Below are 16,857 nucleotides of genomic sequence, written 5' to 3'. Positions count from 1 at the left end.
TTATCCATTGTCACTTCAGAAGCTGTGCTGTGTGTGTGTTGTATTTATTGTATTATATTAAGTTAAAATTAAAAGTTTCAATTGTTTCATTCAGTATTGTTGCAATTATCATTATTACAAAATGTGTGTGTGTTGTGTATGATATATATATATAATACATTTTTGTCCTCCAATAATCCGTATCGCGTTGAAAAAATCAAAACCGTCGACCTCTGTTCGAGGACATACTCTGAGCTGCCTCGGCGTGTTCTCCACCACCACTAAAGGCGTTTACCCAGTCAGTCGTTCTGTAACCTTGCAGTGACTGTCAGATTGCTCCATGCTCTCCAACTACTTTCTTCAGACGGCACGGAGAGCAAGGGGAATCTTTCTCCGGTGGGCATACCACAGGGTGCGTCTGGTCAAGTGAATGCGTACATTCTCCTTGATAATCCTATTCCTAAAAACAATCAGTCCAACCTCCTCCAGTACATTTCTGTCCTTACTGGCTCTGTCACATGATGGAAGAACTCAGCTTGATGAGCTCCATTCTAAACATGCTTAAGACCTAGCACTGCAGTGCTCTAGTGTCAACAACATTAAAAAGTCCAACATCGTGTCACTTCTTTTTATTTTGCATTGAAAGTGCATTGTCCTTTTACGGGGAGTGCTCAACCACCATAACCAGTCAGTTGCGCGTGGTGGCTGTAGCTCACAACTCAATGTCAAAGCTGCACGGGTACTTATTCAGAAGGAATAAATGTTTACTTGTGCACGCACCAGTGTCTAGATTTGAACTTTAGCTCTGTGCCTTGTGTTCCTATCTCAATTGTCACATAAGGCTTGCTCTGTCTCTGATATTGACTTTTCTGCTGTCACTGAATCAATAACAGTTCATCAGCGTTTGACTCTCTTGATTGACTTTCACTTCACTACTGTGTGTACGTTTTTCCACGTAAGCCTCGCACACTTTTGCAAAGTGATTCCATTTTCCCACATTTAGACACTGTTTGCCTTTAGCTGGCAATTCCTTGTTCGCCATGCACTTGTATCCGCAACATCCACATGTTTTGGGGCGGTTTTGAGTCTTGATCGCTCGTGTTTTGAGTATGCTCTCTTCTCTGTTCTCAAAACCCCCTCTCGTGCCACGGAGGTGTGCTTGATGTCTGCCTGACTGCCCCCCGGTGCACTGCTTGTTCACGTGATGCCGCTCGTGTACACACGCGAAAATGGTTTTCATCTGAGCCAGTGCTACCGTGAGATCTGCTATGTCGATAGCTTTGTCCAACGTTACCTCAGACCCAACAGTCAACAGTTTCTTCTCTCACTCCAGCGTGAGTTATTCAAATACAATACGGTCCCTGACATCTATCCGTTGTTTGCCATTATCAGTCTTTCACAAAGCGACGTAGACTCGTACAAAACTGTTCAAAAGACTATTAGTTCCCTGTACTTTCTCATGGAAATTTGTACCAAAGGTACTGAAACATACTACGATCGTTTTTGGAAGCATAGTTGTGCCGAAGACCAATACTGTCTTGTTTTGCACACTTTGCTCACAAAAATAAAAAATGCAGTACTACAGGATATTTCTTAACGTAGCTCTTTATTAGCAGCTATAAACTGGCATGTTCACGGATCGCCAACAACAGAATCAAAAACTGACATGACCTAAACCATTTGGTGGTTCTTAACCAATCATAGCACAGTTATGATATGGCGGTTAAAATGCATCCAATTAATAATTCAGTATGTTACACATATTGAAATATACAGTCGCCCTACGATTGATCAGCTTGGTGACAATGAGGATTTTCGGCGTTAACGCAAAACGAGTTGCATGCGAAGTCACAAGCCAAAAACTAACTAGATAGCCAGCTCAACTGTCAAGTAACGCACAGTAGCGATGGATTCGAAGAAACAACCCCTACCCACTTTGCCCCTGATGACAGAACTGATTCAACTTCTGTCTTGTACTGTCTGTACTCGATAGTAAGATGGGCTACAATATAGCTAGCTGGCTAGTCAAGTCTTAGGCCGCCATATGCTGGCTGGCTATTCAATCAATCAATCAATGTTTATTTGTATATAGCCCCTTCGTGACATTGCAAGCTATACTCTCGAAATGTGCTGTACAGACACCAGCCTAAAACCCCCAAACAGCAAGCAATGCAGGTGTAGAAGCACGGTGGCTAGGAAAAACTCCCTAGAAAGGCCAAAACCTAGGAGAAGAACCTAGAGAGGAAACCAGGCTATGAGGGGTTGGCCAGTCCTCTTTGCTGTGCGGGTGGAGATTATAACAGAACTATGCAAGATGTTCAAAATGTTTCATAAGTGACAAGCATGGTCAAATAATAATCATGAATAATTTTCAGTTGGCTTTTCATAGCCGATCATCTAAGAGTTGAAAACAAGCAGGTCTGGGACAGTGCTGGTTCCATAACCGCAGGCAGAACAGTAAACTGGGAATAGCAGCAGGGCAGCGGACTGGGGACAGCAAGAGTCACCAGTGCAGGCGGTGTCTGACGTATGGTCCTAGGCGCACGGTCTCTCCGCGAGAAAGTAAAGAGAGAAGGAGAATAATCAGAGGAGCCAAGATTTTCAAAATGTTCATAAATGACAAGCATGGTCAAATAATAATCAGGAATAATAATCGTCATGGCTTTTCATAGCCGATCATTAAGAGTTGAAAACAGCAGTCTGGACAGGGTAGGGTTCCCTAACCGCAGGCAGAACAGTTGAAACTGGAATAGCAGCAAGGCCAGGGACTGGGGACAGCAAGGTGTCATCATGCCCGGTAGTCCTGACGTATGGTCCTAGGGCTCAGTGCCGAGAGAGAGAAAGAGAGAAGGAGAGAATTAGAGAGAGCATACTTAAATTCACACAGGACACTGGATAAGACAGGAGAAGTACTCCAGGTAACCAACTGACCCTAGCCCCCGACACATAAACTACTGCAGCATAAATACTGGAGCTGAGACAGGAGGGTCAGGAGACACTGTGGCCCCATCCGATGAACCCCGGACAGGGCAAACAGGAAGGATATAACCCCACCCACTTGCCAAAGCCAGCCCCCACACAACTAGAGGGAAACTTCAACCACCAACTTACAATCCTGAGACAAGGCCGAGTATAGCCACAAAGATCTCCACCACAGCACAAACCAAGGGGGGGCGCCAACCCAGACAGAGATCACGTCAGTAACTCAACCCACTCAAGTGACGCACCCCTCCTAGGGACGGCATGAAAGAGCACCAGAAGCCAGTGACTCAGCCCTGTAAAGGGTTAGAGGCAGAGAATCCCAGTGGAGAGAGGGGAACCGGCCGGCAGAGACAGCAAGGGCGGTTCGTTGCTCCAGAGCCTTTCCGTTCACCTTCACACTCCTGGGCCAGACTACACTCAATCATATGACCACTGAAGAGTAAGTCTTCAGTAAAGACTTAAAGGTGAGACCGAGTCTGCGTCTCTCACATGGGTAGGCAGACTGTTCCATAAAAATGGAGATCTATAGGAGAAAGCCCTGCCTCCGCACTGTTTGCTTAGAAATTCTAGGGAGACAATTAGGAGGCCTGCGTCTTGTGACGTAGCGTACGTATTGTAGTACGGCAGGACCAACTCGAAAGATAGGTAGGAGCAAGCCCATGTAACGCTTTATAGGTTAACATAAAACCTTGAAATCAGCCCTTGCCTTAACAGGAAGCCAGTGTAGGGAAGCTAGCACTGGAGTAATATGATCAAATTTCTAGGTTCTAGTCAGGATTCTAGCAGCCGTATTTAGCACTAACTGAAGTTTATTTAGTGCTTTATCCGGGTAGCCGGAAAGTAGAGCATTGCAGTAGTCTAACCTAGAAGTAACAAATGCATGGATTAATTTTTCTGCATCATTTTTGGACAGAACATTTCTGATTTTTGCAATGTTACGTAGATGGAAAAAAGCTGTCCTTGAAACAGTCTTGATATGTTCGTCAAAAGAGAGATCAGGGTCAAGAGTAACGCCGAGGTCCTTCACAGTTTTATTTGAGACGACTTTACAACCATCAAGATTAATTGTCAGATTTAACAGAAGATCTCTTTGTTTCTTGGGACCTAGAACAAGCATCTCTGTTTTGTCCGAGTTTAAAAGTAGAAAGTTTTCAGCCATCCACTTCCTTATGTCTGAAACACAGGCTTCTAGCGAGGGCAATTTTGGGGTTTCACCACGTTTCATTGAAATGTACAGCTGTGTGTCATCCGCATAGCAGTGAAAGTTAACATTATGTTTTCGAATAACATCCCCAAGAGGTAAAATATATAGTGAAAACAATAGTGGTCCTAAAACGGAACCTTGAGGAACACCGAAATGTACAGTTGATTTGTCAGAGGACAAACCATTCACAGAGACAAACTGATATCTTTCCGACAGGTAAGATCTAAACCAGGCCAGAACTTGTCCGTGTAGACCAATTTGGGTTTCCAGTCTCTCCAAAAGAATGTGATGATCGATGGTGTCAAAGGCAGCACTAAGGTCTAGTAGCACGAGGACAGATGCAGAGCCTCGGTCTGACGCCATTAAAAGGTCATTTACCACCTTCACAAGTGCAGTCTCAGTGCTATGATGGGGTCTAAAACCAGACTGAAGCATTTCGTATACATTGTTTGTCTTCAGGAAGGCAGTGAGTTGCTGCGCAACAGCTTTTTCTAAAATTTTTGAGAGGAATGGAAGATTCGATATAGGCTGATAGTTTTTTATATTTTCCGGGTCCAGGTTTGGCTTTTTCAAGAGAGGCTTTATTACTGCCACTTTTAGTGAGTTTGGTACACATCCGGTGGATAGAGAGCCGTTTATTATGTTCAACATAGGAGGGCCAAGCACAGGAAGCAGCTCTTTCAGTAGTTTAGTAGGAATAGGATCCAGTATGCAGCTTGAAGGTTTAGAGGCCATGATTATTTTCATCATTGTGTCAAGAGATATAGTACTAAAACACTTAAGTGTCTCTCCCAATCCCAGGCCCTGGCAGAGCTGTGCAGATCCAGGACAGCTAAGCCCTGGAGGAATACGCAGATTTAAAGAGGAGCCCGTAATTTGCTTTCTGATGATCATGATCTTTTCCTCAAAGAAGTTCATGAATTTATTACTGCTGAAGTGAAAGCCATCCTCTCTTGGGGAATGCTGCTTTTTAGTTAGCTTTGCAACAGTATCAAAAAKAAATTTTGGATTGTTCTTATTTTCCTCAATTAAGTTGGAAAMGTAGGATGATCGAGCAGCAGTGAGGGCTCTTCGGTACTGCACGGTACTGTCTTTCCAAGCTAGTCGGAAGACTTCCAGTTTGGTGTGGCGCCATTTCCATTCCAATTTTCCGGAAGCTTGCTTCAAAGCTCGGGTATTTTCTGTATACCAGGGAGCTAGTTTCTTATGACAAATGTTATTCGTTTTTAGGGGTGCAACTGCATCTAGGGTATTGCGCAAGGTTAAATTGAGTTCCTCAGTTAGGTGGTTAACTGATTTTTGTCCTCTGACGTCCTTGGGTAGGCAGAAGGAGTCTGGAAGGGCATCAAGGAATTTTTGTGTCGTCTGAGAATTTATAGCACGACTTTTGATGCTCCTTGGTTGGGGTCTGAGCAGATTATTTGTTGCGATTGCAAACGTAATAAAATGGTGGTCCGATAGTCCAGGATTATGAGGAAAAACATTAAGATCTACAACATTTATTCCATGGGACAAAACTAGGTCCAGAGTATGACTGTGGCAGTGAGTAGGTCCAGAGACATGTTGGACAAAACCCACTGAGTCGATGATGGCTCCGAAAGCCTTTTGGAGTGGGTCTGTGGACTTCTCCATATGAATATTAAAATCACCAAAAATTAGAATATGATCTGCTATGACTACAAGGTCTGATAGGAATTCAGGGAACTCAGWGAGGAACGCTGTATATGGCCCAGGAGGCCTGTAAACAGTAGCTATAAAAAGTGATTGAGTAGGCTGCATAGATTTCATGACTAGAAGCTCAAAAGACGAAAACGTAATTTTTTTTTTTGTAAATTGAAATTTGCTATCGTAAATGTTAGCAACACCTCCGCCTTTGCGGGATGCACGGGGGATATGGTCACTAGTGTAACCAGGAGGTGAGGCCTCGTTTAACACAGTAAATTCATCAGGCTTAAGCCATGTTTCAGTCAGGCCAATCACATCAAGATTATGATCAGTGATTAGTTCATTGACTATAACTGCCTTTGAAGTGAGGGATCTAACATTAAGTAACCCTATTTTGAGATGTGAGGTCTCACGATCTCTTTCAATAATGGCAGGAATGGAGGAGGTCTTTATCCTAATGAGATTGCTAAGGCGAACACCGCCATGTTTAGTTTTGCCCAACCTAGGTCGAGGCACAGACACAGTCTCAATGGGGATGGCTGAGCTGACTACACTGACTGTGCTATTGGCAGACTCCACTAAGCTGGCAGGTTGGCTAACAGCCTGCTGCCTGGCCTGCACCCTATTTCATTGTGGAGCTAGAGGAGTTAGAGCCCTATCTATGTTAGTAGATAAGATGAGCGGTTTTCACCGCTCTGACACACTTCAGAAGATAAAGGTCATCACTTTTCAGGGGATTGTCAGGAAGTTAATTTGAGGGAAAATAAATGATATACCAACTTGTGACTGCAGTGATACTGTATGCACCGGTTTCCCAGACCAGATTGAACCTGTTCCTGGACGAAAAGGATGGAATTGTTCCTGGACTAAAAGGATGAAGCGATTCCTGGACTAAAAGGATTGAAGCTGTCCTGGACTAAAAGGCTTGAACCTGTTCCTGGACTAAAAGGCTTGAAGCTATTCCTGGACTAAAAGGCTTGAACCTGTTCCTGGACTAAAAGGTTTGAACTGTTCCTGGACTAAAAGGATTGAAGCTATTCCTGGACTAAAAGGATTGAACCTGTTCCTGGACTAAAAGATGGAACCTGTTCCTGGACTAAAAGGATTGAACCTGTCCTGGACTAAAAGGCTTGAACCTGTTCCTGGACTAAAAGGATTGAACCTGTTCCTGGACTAAAAGGATGGAACCTGTTCCTGGACTAAAAGGGATTGAACCTGTTCCTGGACTAAAAGGCTGAACCTGTTCCTGGACTAAAAGGATTGAACCTGTTCCTGGACTAAAAGGATTGAACCTGTTCCTGGACTAAAAGGATTGAACCTGTTCCTGGACTAAAAGGATTGAAGCTTTCCTGGACTAAAATAATTGAACCTATAAATGGACTAAAATAATTTTAAATATTCATGGACTAAACAATGTCAAAATAACACCAGCCTAAAACGTACTATACAGTTTGAATAAAGTGTTGAATTGATCTGGGTGTGAGGATCCATTGGTTCATCTCATAGTGTTGGGGGACAGAGGTCTCTTCATGACTGCTGGGTTGATAGCAGTGGAACCTCCCTGCCGGGCCAGCTCATACAGGAAGGAGTTAGCTTCATGGTCTTCACAGTTGAAAGAGATAGTGRGGACTGGTACTGGAGCCAACAAGCCTCATCTGCTCCAGAATGGTCCTGGTTGGCTGAGGGTGGTTCACAACTAACATCATCAGCACAGAGGTCAAACACCAGAGTTTAAACACCAGAGGTCAAACACTGGAGGTCAAYCACCATAAGACAAACAATTAGGGACTCCTGTATAGATCATTGGTTTCTATTGTAGTCTCAGATTGTCTTCTATGGAGAGAATCCCATGGACCAGTCAACAGGAGAAGGTGACCTTTGAACTTGCATTAAAATCAAAAGCCGCAGGGCTCTATTTGTGTCTGGCGCTAAGGTGGCGCAACTGTCAAATGCACGTCAGTTTGCAATTTCCTCATGTAAAACTCTGGTGCACTGGCATTTTTCAATTTACCTGTCTAACATCAGCTCACTTACGCTGAGGGGGGAGGGGTGGCAATATTTGAGGTGTGTCCTTAAAAAACAAGCGCAAAAGGGACAATTTCATGCAGCGCTATTGGGACGTTTTAAGACTTTAACGGTGTTAACGGTAACACAGCTGATAATGGCATGGATGTTGTGAATGGAAGTGCAGCCTATCCAGCCATGACAGTGTCTATGGAAAGAGAGATGTTCCTCTTGTGCCGTTGAATCTCCTATTTAGAAACATAGAAAAAACAATTGGTCAACAACAATATAGAATCTAAACAGAGTGATGAACGCATCAAAGTTGAAGAGATTATAGAGTCTATCAAACATATAAAGAACAATAAATCACCAGGTGTTGATGGAATTCCTTCAGAATTTTACAAATTATTTTCTGAACAAGGAGCTCCCTTGTTCCCTTACTATTTGAAGTATTTTTTAGAGCGTATTAAAAACAATGTTTCCCTCCTGCAATGAGTCAGGGGTTAATAACACTGATACCTAAGCCTAAAAAATAAGTGCTGCTCATCGATAACTGGCATCCAATTTGTCTTCTTAATAATGACTATAAGATATTACTTGCAAAAATAATTAAAGAAGCCCTGGATGCAATCATTGATGAAACACAGTCTCATCATCCTCTAGATAAATCAGCTCCCAGGGTACAGCAGCCAAATCATTTAGAAATAGCTCATGATTAAATGTTTTCAAATTTCTCTTGACCACAATCCTAGGGGGTTTCTTTGGAACCTTGGTTATGGTCACAATATTATGGTCTGTCCAGKCCACTGGCATTGATCTGGCTTTTAAGCATTGCAATGGTATATTACAGAAAATCAGATCAATGCATGTGTCTGAACGATGACCCAACTTAATTGATGATCTATTAGTATCATTAACCATTTTGTTTCAAACCACAGTTCTTGGCATATCTCATCAATTTTGTTCTATTCMAATTATTGTGATCCTTCRAATTTATATTAAAATCACCCAAGATAAATACATCTCTGTTGCTATCTGTGGCCTGGTCAAACCCAGTACATAYGTCATCCAGATAGGACACCGTAGAGTTAGGAGGTCTATACACACATCCMACCAATATGGGTGCCTGGTGAGGCAGATGTACCTGAGCCCATAGTGCCTCTATTTGACATACATTCACAAATGTAAATTTACAAACAAAAAAACACATTTTCTTACACTACAAAAAGAAATTGAACTGTATTTTAAGACAACTAAATACTCTACTAACAAAAAAGCTGTTAGAATTATAAGTGTATGTATGTCCCTTAYGGTCCTTGTGTAATGTAATATTGTACCCCCTAGCTCAATTGCCCTTTGTATATTATCCATATATACTTGTGCTCCCTCATGTACTTCCTGTATTGATTTGTTGTTAATAAAAAAAAGTTAAAAAAATTCGAACACAGCATTTATCATTGGTCCCTAACCGGACGCAACACCCAGCGTATGGGTAGCCGTTTGGGTCAAATTATAATTTGACATGTCAAATAACACGATTCTATTATAGAATGTTGTGTGTGCAAGCCAAGCGCCACCACTACAATAGCACTGTCAAAGTTGTCCAAAATAATTCTGCAAACAAGCACCCACACCGGCCACAATGTGTTTACAATACCACGTTGGTAATAACGCATTATTTGTTCGAAKCGAATGGGAAAATGTCTGTGTGAGCATTTGAAATAAGATCAGGATCAAACGCGCCGGATCAAAACTGTTTGGAAATATGTTTGATACAGATGTTATTAGCAACCTCTGGGGTAGCTAGTTAGCTTTAGCTTGGTACCTAGCTAGCATCAATGCAACCAGCCTGAAAGCAATGACCAGTATAAACTGCAGTCATTTTCAATATTCTTAGCAATGATTTAGGYATRCWTGTGAGTAAGTATTAGCTAGGTAGCCACTTGTTGTTCGCCTATTGAAATCGAACTTCAATTCATGAAAATAACTAGCTAGCCAGCTACTTAACCCTGTTGACCAAAGCTAACGTTATAAGCAGCCAGCTAGCTTCATCTGGCTACAGAGGCGTGAACCGGACCGTGTTGTGCTGTGAAGCTAGCCACAATAAGGATTATCCACGATAGTGGAATTTGCAGTTTGCCTTCAAATTAAAAGTCCCCATTTGAAAGTGACACAGAAGGTTACATAATTGGTGGAATCATGCCATATTAAGACTAGATAATATTTAACAAGGTTAGAGGGCTGGAATTATGGAGCAATAAAATAGCGTACCAGTCTGCTCGGTTACACCCACAGAACGCAACTTTTTACGCAAATATTAGCGTCGTAGCTCATATTGTGTGACTTTGACTGTGGGAAAGTCCTCAGAGTTGTCAGACTCCAAAACATACACTTAGTATTGTTTTTTCTCTGGAATAGTGTTCAATACACATAGTAGGTTGACAGGTACAATAAATGTGGCTCAATTCACAGTGGTTTCAGAGTCCCGCAAAAAGAGCTATGAAACGAATGTTCTGTGGGTGTCACTGAGTAGACTGATATCCAATGTCATTGATCCCCAATCCATAGATAAGGCTGTAAAGTGAAATAAATATGCCCACAATGCAATTCTAAAGTCTAATACATCCACAGTGTGATTTCAACAGATTTTTGTCAAATTAACAATTTATTGTCTTTTGTTGAATTTATATAACATTCCAACCTCGTTTAGCATGATCTATTCCATTAAGGCATGATTCCACTATTCGTATTCATTTGCAACACTTTCAATTAGACATGAGGGGGCGCACAATTGYTCCAACGTCGTCCGGGGTAGGTCGWCATTGTAACTAATAATTTGTTCTTAACTGACTTGCCTAGTTAAATTAAGGTTCAATAGAATATATATATATTTATTTATTATTTAAATGAATGAAGGCGAACAGCAAATTTCACTATTTAGGCTAATCCTTATTGTGGCTAGCTTCACATAGGTGTGGTCTGACCATTAACTGTTTTATAAATAAGGGGTATTTTAGATGATGACACCTAGCTAGATAGTTAGRTAGCTATCGCTGCTGAAACAGATCATGCCGTTTTGCTATGTTTTTGGGGAAGAACATTGTTTGTGTCCATCAGCTAGCTAGCTTTTTATAACCAGCACCGTCCATAGCTTGGAGAAGTGTGTCTGCTGTCGTGCGGCACCGGCCGGTGAGCGAGACCAAACTTTACCGGCAATCATAGCACACGTATCCGTGAATCGTTGTGACATATGAAATACGAGTGATAGTGTAATCAATGTGTAATAARTACATAAACAATGAATGAACGTGTTAAATGATTACATGACGTGAGAGTCATATTCAGGTCCTGYTTGGTCAACAAGCTTATTTGACGCTTCAAATAGTGTTAAACGGCGTTCCATACCGGCGAGCTAAATCAAGTGCACCCCACTTTACACAGGCAAAGGGCTTATTCTGATTGGTTAAAGAAAGCCGGATGGCTGGCTAGGGGTTGATGACCCTTCGTGAACGCCGACTATTTTGTGTATATGACGAATAAATAGGATCAGTAATGTGAAATCCCTATAAGGTGAACAATTTTAAACATCCAGTTTGTATTTGATTTAGCAAAGCGTTAATTTAGAACTGTCTGTGAGAAAATCTTGTGGAATATTACGGTTGAGCACCCCTAGTTACGTAATGGGTTAGCTTATCATTACTGTACAGCGGAAGGAGGAGGACGTCAATATACAACAGCGTATTTATCCCAACAGGAGAAATCCATACTATGTGGCTACCTAGTTAACTACCAAGTTAAAAATCCACGACACAATGCAAGGTATGTGTACCAAATTGTACAGGTTTATTGCGAGCATATTTTAGAGTGTCCGATGATACTGCATGTTTTGCTGCCATCTTCTGAGATGACAGGTGGTGATGGTGATGGCAGTCTAGCCTAATGGGCGCAAAATAAATATTCTTATCTTTGGCTCTATGATTGAACGGCCGGGTAATGTAAAAACATTTACATTTACACCACTCCTAAGTGTGTTTGTACTCAATGTCCAATACATTATCCTTATCAAGTGTTCATGCTACTGTAGATTGATCAGGTTGTGGTTGAATTAATATCACGGCTTGCCGTAAAGTTAGCCTAAAGGCCGGCAGATGACGATATTGAGTCGTTTCATCTTACCATTCATTCAATGGGAACGCACCTAACCGGGTTGTACATAAAACATTTTCCATTGAGGCTTCAAAGGTGTCCTTTTCCTCCTTAACTAGATTTAATGGTGATAAGGCGTAAAAAAAGAAAGAAAGTGATATTCAATTGGTAGTTACGATCTTGTCTCATCGCTGCAACTCTCCAACGGGCTCGGGAGTGGCGAAGGACGTGTCATGTGACCAGGAAGTCAGCCGCACCAATGTGTTGGAGGAAACACTGTTCAACTGATGACTGAAGTCAGCTTGCACGCGCCCGGCCCGCCACAAGGAGTCGCTAGAGCGCGACGAGCCAAGGAAAGCCCCGCGGCCAAACCCTCCCCTAACCCAGACGACGCTGGGCCAAACCCTCCCCTAACCCAGACGACGCTGGGCCAATTGTGCGCCACCCTATGGGACTCCCGGTCACGGCCGGCTGTGACACAGCCTGGGGTCGAACTCCAGGTTGTAGTGAAGCCTTAACACTGACATGTAGTGCGTTAGACCGCTGCACCACTCAGGAGACCCTATTCTTTCTTTATGAAGCACCAGTTTCCACCACCAGGCTAGAGTAGCTAATGTTAGTCCCAGATGTTGCATGTCACATTTAGCCAATCAGGTTGCAGCAGTCTGTTTTTTTTCCTTTCACCCCTGGTCTGATTGGCTGAACACGATACGCAACATCAGGAAGTAGCATTAGCCACTTTAGCATGGTGGTGGAAACTAGTGTTTCATAAAAAAGTATGCAAATTCCCCCATTTTTTTTTTCTTCATCGACCTTCTCGCCATTCAATTGTGTTAAGGAGGAAAATTACACCCTTACAGCCTGAATGGAGAATGWTTKATGTAAAAACCAGTCCATGGGGGATACGAGTGRATAGGCAGRTGCATAGCCAGCTGCAWAMATTCCATCTGGATGGTAAGATTAAATTACTCAACATCGCCATCTGCTGGCCTTTGGGATACCTTAAACTCTATTTTAGTTACTGACTATTAGTTACCTTTCAACACTTTACCTTTTATAGGGCAAAAAACACAATTCCTGGTTGATAATTTTTAACCCAATTTGAAGTTTTAATAAATATATATGTTTAATCCTTTCTGCAGCATAGATGACAACCCACTCCTCTAAACAGACCAACCACTTCAACTTTTAAACAATTCTCTCATCCAACATCCCAGTCCTCTCTTCAATGCCTAACAGTGGGGATAGTTCAGGACCTAATGTATCTGGGAGTCAGCCAGGCGACCAGGCTACGCCCTTGTCCCAGCGACCCCCGCCCCCGGTCGGAGAGGATGACCAACACGGCCTGCTGACCACTCTCACCCGAGACTCCCTGAGGACCCGGAGAGCCTCCAGCGCTGAGATCCAGCTCCCATGGACCTGCCCCGTCACTCACTCCAGAGAGAAGTTCTACACGGTCTGCTCAGACTACGCCCTCCTCAACCAGGCTGCCTCTCTCTACCGGCTCCCCAGCACCCCCAGAGAGGTGGCCCACAGCAAGCAGGATGGCAGCGGCGCCCCATTAGTGAAGTCCAACACTGTGGACCTGTGTCAGGGTCAGGGGCAGCATGCAGGTGTAGAAGAGGCCTCAGACGAAGACTTTGATATGGAGGGAGTGTCCTGCAGCAACACCAAGCCTATCCTGGCTTGGGAGATTGATACCACTAACTTTGACGCTGTGCTAATTCGAAAGCCCAGGACAAGTAAGCAAGATCAATAACCTAAATCCAATACAGTGTAAAACAGGGGTTCTGCTTGTTTTTGGAGACATAATTTACAGTATATTTTTAGTCTCATGGATATGCTATGAATTACTTAGTATTATTCTCATGCTGATTTATCTGTTACTAAGAAATATTGTGCCAGTAGCTGGTGTTCAGACCATCTGTTGTTGGTACAGTGGGTATCGTAAATATTCACCCCTCTTGGATTTCATCASATTTTATTGTGTTCCAAAGTGGGATTAAACTGTCATTTTGTTGTCAGTGAGCTACACAAAATACTCTGTAATGTCAAAGTAGAAYTAAAATCCTAACATTATTTTAAGATGAATGAAAAATAAAACATATAATATAATATACCATAATTAGCTAAGTATTCACATCCCCTGAGTAAATACATGTTAGAAACACCTTTGGCAGCGATTACATCTGTGAGTGTTCTTTGGTAAGTCTCTTAAGAGCTTTGCACACCTGCATTGTGCAATATTTACCCAGTATTCTTTTCTAAATACTTCATGCTCTGTGAAGGTGTTGGGGACAAGGCCTAGACAGCAATTTTCAAGACTTGCTATAGATTTCAAGGAGATTTAAGTCAAAACTGTAACTTGGCCACTCAGAATTGAGGAYCATTCGCTGTCTTGGTTAGSAACTCCAGTGTAGATTTGACCTTGTGTTGTAGGTAATTGACCTGCTGAAAGGTTTAATTCCTCTCCCATTGTCTGGTGTAAAGCATACTGAAGCAGGTTTTCCTCTAGGATTTTGTATGTGCTTAGCTCCATTTATTTTCATCCTGAAAAACGCCCCAGTCTTTGCTAATGACAAGCATACCCATACCATGATGCAGCCACCACCATGCTTAAAAATAAGGAMGCAGTTACTCAGTGACGTGTTGTATTGGATTTACCCCAAACGTTAGGCTTCACATTTACTTTATGCTTTGCAAAGTGTATTCCTTAGTTAAGTTTTTTGCAGTATTACTTTAGTGCCTTGTTTCATACAGGATTCATGTATTGGAATATTTTTATTCTCCTTTTCACTAATTTAGGTCGTTATTAATGGAGACACAATAATGTCGCAGATCCATTTCTCCTATCACAACTTCGTAGCAGTTTTAAAATCACCAATGGCCTCATTGTGACATCAGCTGAGCAGTTTCCTTCCTGTCCTGCAGCTCAGTTCAGACGGACGACTGTATCTTTGATGTGTCTGTGTGGTTAAATACATCATCCACAGCATAATTATTAACTGGACCAGGCGTAAAAATATATTCAATATCTGATTTTGTTATTGTTACTCATCTACCAATCACTGCCCTTCTTTATGAGGCTTTTGAAAAAAGCTCCCTGGTCTTTGTAGTTGAATCTGTYCTTGAAATMCAKTACTTYCAGWTGTTSTKTGTGTGGGGGACAGAGGACGGGTTAGTCATTCAAAAATCATGTRAASCCCTATTATTTCACACAGAGTGGATTCATGTAAAACAATTAATGTGAAACAATTAGAATTTTAGGACCTCAACAACAAAGAAAAGCATTAGTACGCCACACTGGTTGATTATATTCAGACCTAGCCCCGACGAGCGCTTGACAGATGTAGTCTACTTTTGATTCTGTCTGTATGAGCGCTTGACAGATATAGCCTACTTTCGTGTCTGTCTGTATGAGCGCTTGACAGATATAGCCTACTTTTGATTCTGTCTGTGTGAGCGCTTGACAGATATAGTCTACTTTTTGTGTCTGTCTGTGTGAGCGCTTGACAGATATAGCCTACTTTTTGTTTCTGTCTGTGTGAGCGCTTGCTTCAAATTTGTGTCCTATTTTCAGGCAACATAAAGAGAGTCGGTACTAAGAAGATGAAGTCTTCAGGGGGCAGTAGGAACCTGCAGGACCTTCCTCTCCACGCCTCGCAGGATGAGATCAAACAGAGAAAAGTCCTGGACCTCCGGAGATGGTATATAAGAACTCACACGCTCATTATACTGTATTTACACTGATTAGACCTATTTTCCCAGAGCTTGTTATACGTATCTAACTACTGATACGACCTTTCACAGAGTTGTTTAGAACGTACTTAATACGATAGACCTATACAAGAGCTTGTTATATGTATTTACTATGATAGACCTCCTATCAGAGCTTGTTTATGTATTAACTACTGATAGACCTATCACAGAGCTTGTTATAACTGTATTAACTACTACTGAGAGTAGCAACACAGCTCATTATACTGTATAACTACTACTGAGGTAGCACACAGCTCATTATCTGTATTAACTACTACTGAGTGTAGCACACACTCTCATTATACTGTATTAACTACTACTGAGGTAGCACAAGCAGTCATTAACTGTATTAACTACTACTGAGGTAGCACACAGCTCATTATATTGTATTCTACTACTGAGGTAGCACACAGTCATTATAGTTATTATACTACTACTGGGTAGCACACAGCTCATTATACTGTATTAACTTACTGAGTAGCACACAGCTCATTATACTTGTATTAACTACTACTGAGGTAGCACACAGCTCATTATACTGTATTAACTACTACTGAGTACACAGCATATATATATTATGTATTTACTGACTAATGAGGTAGCACACAGCTTCATTATACCTGTATTAACTACTACTGAAGGTAGACACACTCATTATACTGTATTAACTACTACTGAGGTACACACAGCTCATTATACTGTATTAACTACTACTGAGTAGCACACAGCTCATTATACTGTATTAACTATACTGAGGTAGCACAGCTCATTATACTGTATTACATACTATGAAGGCGCACACAGCTCATTATACTGTATTAACTACTACTGAGTGTAGCACACTAGCTCATTTATACTACTACTACTGAGGTAACAACTCTACTGAGGTAACTCTTACAGGTCTTATGTATTAACTACTACTGATGTATTGAGTGAGCACATAGGCTCTATTACTACTTGGGTAGCAGACAGCTGCATTTTACTGGGTATTAACTGCTACTTTGATGTTGACACACATTGTCTTGTTTTAAGCTCACGTTATACTTGTTTAAACTACTAACTGGGAGTTATGTTAGCGACACTACTCATTATTACTGTATTCAATACTAGTGTGTTAT

General features: G+C 41.9%; 1 protein-coding gene across 2 annotated transcripts in view; it reads left to right on the top strand.

Annotated features, from left to right (window-relative positions):
• Nucleotides 1–11,321: 11,321 nt before the first annotated feature.
• The window catches only part of LOC112072370 (basic immunoglobulin-like variable motif-containing protein), a 26,788-nt gene continuing 21,252 nt past the window's right edge, over nucleotides 11,322–16,857 (top strand). For both annotated transcript variants that reach the window (XR_011476169.1, XM_024139782.2), the window contains exons 1-3: nucleotides 11,322–11,653; nucleotides 13,123–13,722; nucleotides 15,561–15,687. Coding sequence is in view for 1 of the 2 variants with exons in the window: in XM_024139782.2 (XP_023995550.1) it covers nucleotides 13,209–13,722; nucleotides 15,561–15,687 (641 nt within the window). In the remaining variant the exon portion in view is untranslated. The remainder of the gene's footprint in view (nucleotides 11,654–13,122; nucleotides 13,723–15,560; nucleotides 15,688–16,857) is intronic.

This window comes from Salvelinus sp. IW2-2015, unplaced genomic scaffold (genome assembly GCF_002910315.2).
Source record: "Salvelinus sp. IW2-2015 unplaced genomic scaffold, ASM291031v2 Un_scaffold1904, whole genome shotgun sequence".
In the NCBI taxonomy this organism is placed as follows: domain Eukaryota; kingdom Metazoa; phylum Chordata; class Actinopteri; order Salmoniformes; family Salmonidae; genus Salvelinus; species Salvelinus sp. IW2-2015.
Note: the sequence above shows the minus strand (reverse complement) of the source record. Positions and strands in the feature narration are given on the sequence as shown.